We start from the raw sequence: 5759 nt of genomic DNA on the forward strand, positions 1-5759 counted from the left end.
AGGGAAACCTCACACCTCTTCCTACTTTTGTTCACTTCTCAGCTTTCATTAATAACGTTTGTGATCAAAATGGCAGCAAAGGCTCGCTAAAAGTAACTTATAACTTAAATACAAAACAACAGCAAGCAACTAAATTAAAGCTCCTGCTTTTATTGGTGTGAAAGGTTTCACATTATTACTCTTTGTAATAATAGCAGTGACAGGCCTACATCTGTAATTAGAGTCATATGAGACAAACACAATATGAGTTTATGATAGTGTCAAAGGCTTCAACTTGATAGCAATGTTCATGTTTCATCTTTTTATTAATTTGAATTCATCTTATTTTTTTGTAAAATATTTGTCCCTGGTTTTATACTTTGAATTTTGATTTATTGTATTATTTCATTATTTGATCAATTCATGGAGACCTTTAAAGCTTTGCGTTATTTCACAAATGTTTGTAAAAGTGGGCTGCATGGCTAGGTGCGTGGTTCAATATGCTCGTGGCAATGTAACTGAAAAAACCCAAATTCAAACATTAAGAGATGCTTTTGTCTATGATCACGTAGCATGTTTATATAGCTAGTCAATTACAAACGTCACTGCTGTTTAGTTTTCTGTCTTCATTTATGTTGGAAGTGATAGCAGAGCTGTACGTTTGAATGTTTTCAGAAATCTCTCAGTCAGAACATGCTATATCATGTTTTCGTGGAAGCTAGCGAGCTAACTTCCTGCTAACTTCTAACTCTGTTAAATTTAATAAATTCTGTTTTCATGGATGCCTGGATGTTAAACTTCTCTCCCAATCAGCCCAAATAGCAAAAAGAATTAAAAATGCATGCCATGAAAGAGTTTGGGTCTTAGGAGGTTAAAGTGTAAATAGTAACTATACCACTATGGAAGAATGTGAACATGATTTATTGAGATAGAGAAGTAATAAATCTCTTTGGCGATTAGACTCTGATGACTCATTGTGGCAGAACCGAATCCCAGCAGTGATAGGATTTAGGGCAGGACTGCTCAGAGTCTAGAGGTGGTGGTGGTGGTGAAGATGAAGATGAGGTGTCTGTGAGATGGAGATGGGGAGGAGGTGGCCTGCAAGAATAAGAGTCTGAAAGGGAAAATGATGAAGAGAGCAGATTTAAACTATGCAAAGTGGAGGCTGATTGGCCCAAAGAAGGTGAGCAAGAAGATGATTGGACTAGAGTAAAGATGACAGTATTGAGATCGACAGAGCGGGAATGCGGCAGTGATGTAGAGAACAGAAAAGCAGGCAGATGAGTGACTACAGATCTTCCCTAGTGAACTAGGCACAACCTCTGACCATGTTTCTTGTTTTAGTGATCATCTTCAGATAAGAATGTGTGAACTCAGACCAGACAAGATGTGACTAGAATAAAACTGCAGCGTGAGAAGACAGACTGAAGTTATTAATTTAGTAATACTAAAACTCTAAAATTCCTAAACCAGTCATGTAATTTTATTGTCCAACTTATTATGACTTTTTCACTGACAGTTAATATCTACAGCTAAATTAAATTAACAACTTAAAGGGGTTTATAAGCACTTTGAAGTTGGTTTAACTCAGACATTACAAAATAAAGCGTGTAATTAAGCCATAATTGCTTTTAATTTAAGAAATGTAAATGAGAGATTCCTTTAAACCTTGAAACACCTTCACAGACATTAATGCTTGTTGTGTTACTCAGTTCTGAAATATTGTCTGAAGCTCTGTTTGTTGAGGTTACATGCTAAGCAAAACCATCATTGTGCACAAGGAAGTGAAGCAATAGTAACTGCCACTATACAAACCACAAGTACACATGCAGGTTTTAAAATAAAGATCCTCACTTTTATTCTTTTATTCATTTTTGTTATATTCTTTTGTGTCACTATATTTAAATCTGGACTGATGAACACAGGCTACAGCACATATTTTAATGAATTTAAAAAAAATAAATAAAAGCAGTTTGTACAATGCTTGTCTGTGTTCATGATTACATTACAATACAAAGCAGTATATTGAGGAAATGAGACACTAGTCTAAGAGGACAAAAAAAGAAGATGAGGTTTAACGTCTGATGTTTTATTATAAATGAAAACATGAACATAACTATTATAAACTGTCTGCTCAGGATTACCTCTTCTTCTTTTATTATTATTCTGTGCCACAATTCTGAGCAAATGTAAAAGAAATTTGCAGGTGCAAGTGTTGCATTTTGAGGAGAAATTTATTTTGAGTGAAGAAAAGCTAAATTTGAGCAAACAAAATTCGTTGCTGTGTGCAAAAATGTATTTCGGTGTTTGCTACTTTCCATACACACACACACACAATAGCAACCCCTCTTGCTCAGTTTTTTCATTTGCTCTTGCTCGCAATGTGTTGCTTGCGCTCTCAACATTTCTGCCCCTGCCTGTTCAACTCTTTCTGTACACCGTTATATTTGTGCCACAAAACCAGCCAATCACAGATTTGGATGCAAAAAATTCTGATTGGCTGTTTTGGTCTCCAATCAGCTCACTAGCTGCTATAGGTAAACCCAGGCAAATATCCTAGAATGCATTTCATCCAAAACTCCAATGAGGCAGTGGTGGAGGAACGCAGAGTGGCAGAGTTTGAAATATTACTTTTTCTTAATTACAAAATAAACTTTTAAGATATTTTCAGGTGAGAATGGTGCTGTGTAAACTTCCAATATCTGCTCAATTTATCGAGACATCACATGTTTGCAAAAGTGTTCTAATGCTTTCAAACCCCACAAAAATAACGCCTTATTCTTCTTCTTCTATCTGATACTTTTAGGGGCTGTCCCAGGAAATCACCGGGCTCCATCTTGTGTCTTTCTATCCCTAGCATCTTTACCTATCATATTAGCTCTGTGAACATGCAAGTTCGAGTCTCCTGCCTTACATCATCAACCTGTCCACCAGCACTCCGGACAAGAAGCAGCTCAGAACCAATCACTAAGGAGGAGTAATGGCATATAGATGAATTGAGCACTAATGCTAATGCTTAATAGTGTGACATTATTAGAAAGTGCTAATTAAAGAAAAAATTCATTGTTTAAGTTTTAATCCATTTTGCAAATATACTGTTACAGTGCAGTAAAGAAGAAGCTCTAACATGCAAATGTAACAAAACAACAACAACAACAACAACAACCGTGTGATTTTAGAAGCAGAGTTGAACTGCATAAATGTTATTCTGGCTTTGAACATTTCCTTGATATTTGTACTGAGGCTGAGGCTCAAAACATTTAAAATGTATATTAAACTATATCCTAGGTTATTGCCACAGTGTTGAAAATTTGCCATCCCTGGAACCAGACTGATGACAATACATTATTAATAATGTTATTACTACTATTGAAACTATTACTACTATTGAAATTCATTTTATGTTATATTACAGTCATAACCTTTGTTTACAAAAAACATTTACAGTACTATAGTCAAACCTAGCGGTAACCTAATATAGGATACACATATGTCGTGGTATAATTTGGAAAACAGTGAAAGTTAGAAAGACAAGATTTTATGAGCTTTGATGATTTGTGTGATGGGAAATTACATTGTATGAAAGACCTCATCTTGGGGTATCTTGACATCACCTCCTCCCTCGGTGGACCTTCAGTGGTGCAGTCTATGTAAAAGCACTGATTTAACTGATTGACATCCCTTGATTTTATGAACCTTGGCGTGTGCCAAGGTCACTTTGAAGAATTGACACGGGCATACTCTGCCTCCACCTCTATCTCCACTCTTTGCGCAACTTGCCCCCCGTGCTGTTGCATAAACCTAACATCAGCATACATTATTGCCTGGTCATCTTCCTCTGCAGAGAAGCAAGAACAATAAAGTAACATCAGTGAGTCATTAAAATAATTGTTTGAGTTTTTATCAAACTTGATTTCTTAAAGTTTACCATCATTTCTTTTGCAAACTGAAAATGGAAATTGTTTCACTGATTCTGACCAAAATGCACCCAAGAATATGACTTTTAATAATGCTCACTTCTGGCTTTTTATGGCAGAGGTATCAACAAACTCTTGGCAAAGAATCAAAATGGTTTATTTCAAAAACAGTAAAAGCAAAAATTGTTCTGTGTAATTATAAAAAGAGCAAAATCCCACTTAACTGCAATAAAAATTGCAGTTAAGTGAGTAAAAATTATTTTTTTTTTTTACCTTCATGTTTTGTACCCTTGTTGTTTTGTTTTTTTCTCCAAGCGAAGATGACTGCTACACCCACAACTAAGACAATTATCAGTGGTGAGAGAACACCACCCATCAATGGTAACATTCCTGCTATTGAAATAAAAGAAATAAAAAAACAAACAAGTCAACGTGTGTTTTTATGGCAAAAGAGAGGGGACATCAAAAAATCCACTTCATTAAAGTTAGTTTTACTTTATAATTGTTAAGTCAATATTATTGACTGATGGGATTACTCTAATATTTAATTTAGATAAATTAAAGAATACTTAAACAAACACATGAAAAACAAGTATTGAATTCTGCAGACATTACTACTGACTGACAGGAATGTGACCTTGTTTAGATCTTTCAGTAGGCCGACCTCAGCTCTAGGTACCTTGTGTAGCAGAGTGCAGTACAAATATCTGAAGAAGACCAGTTGGTGTCTTTTGTCAATCTCTCAAGACTGGATTACTGGGAACTTACGTCAAATTAGTTGATGATTCACTACTTACAGTGTTCTCACTCACCACAGGTAGATATCCTCTCTTCTTTGGAGACATTACTGACGTTGTTCTTGACTGAGCAGACCAGATGTCCTGAGACGTGCTGTTTCAGAGTGATGATGTTACTCTCATTATTTACAGAAAGGAGCTCAGCATCTGACAGTGAGCGTCCATCCAGAGTCCAGCTGTACTGAGGACTGTCCCCTCCCTGAGAGGAGCAGGACACCCTCATCTCTCCCTGGGACAGACACTCAGAGAGCAGCAGGACAGAGGACACAGGAGCTGAGAGAAACACACACAGATGAGTTTAGATTTTAAATCAGAATCTCTGTCATGTTTTATAGTCTCTAAAAAGAAACAGGGAAAGAACAAAATACATGTATTTGATATTTTGTGATATATTATTTAGTTTGCCAACAGAAGAGAAAAAATACCTTGAATAAACAACTGTAAAGTCCACTCGAATGAACTTTCTCCACGTGAATCAAAGGTTTGAAGGGTATAATTAGCACTGTCATTCCTGCTCAGGTTATTGATCCTAAACGTTCCATTACTGAGAAAACAAAGTCTATGTTCTGTGCTATTATAATTTTTTTTCACATTGAACATTTCTGAGATGCTGCCCAGTTGAATCTCCACAGTTCCTCCCAAAGCTCCATAGCACTTAGTTCCATCCTGTCTGCCGACACAAGTTTTCATACCTGTGAATAAAAAGTAAATAGAAGCAAAATTGACAATTTTGATTATTCAGTCCTGACAAGAATGACTGCTTTTTTTTTTTATTATATTTTTTTAGTATTTGCAGATGTTTAACTAAAACAGGAATTACGGTTTTCAGGTTACTGTTTGTTGAAGTGCACACAATGCAAACAAGCATTTACGGTATTTACGTTTTTTCAAGATGAACATTTAAAGAATTTGCTGGAAAATCATAAATCTTTCAATATTTCAAATCTTCACAGAGGACTGTGAAAATTATAGTGTGTGTGTGCAGGTGACTATTACTGTGCATAATTATTAGGCAACTTAACAAAAAACAAATATATACCCATTTCAATTATTTATTTTTACCAGT

At 35.6% G+C, this 5759-nt stretch overlaps 1 protein-coding gene across 1 annotated transcript in view; it reads right to left on the reverse strand.

Moving 5' to 3' along the window:
- Positions 1 to 4664: 4664 nt before the first annotated feature.
- The window catches only part of LOC121812136 (peroxidasin homolog), a 40050-nt gene continuing 38955 nt past the window's right edge, over positions 4665 to 5759 (reverse strand). The window contains exons 3-4 of the mRNA XM_042213454.1: positions 5119 to 5385; positions 4665 to 4966 (exon numbers count right to left, since the gene is read on the reverse strand). Coding sequence (XP_042069388.1) covers positions 4701 to 4966; positions 5119 to 5385 — 533 coding nt within the window. The 3' untranslated portion in view covers positions 4665 to 4700. The remainder of the gene's footprint in view (positions 4967 to 5118; positions 5386 to 5759) is intronic.

This window comes from Haplochromis burtoni, unplaced genomic scaffold, assembly GCF_018398535.1.
Source record: "Haplochromis burtoni strain Fernald_Lab_line unplaced genomic scaffold, NCSU_Asbu1 Contig_10, whole genome shotgun sequence".
Classification (NCBI taxonomy): Eukaryota; Metazoa; Chordata; class Actinopteri; order Cichliformes; family Cichlidae; genus Haplochromis; species Haplochromis burtoni.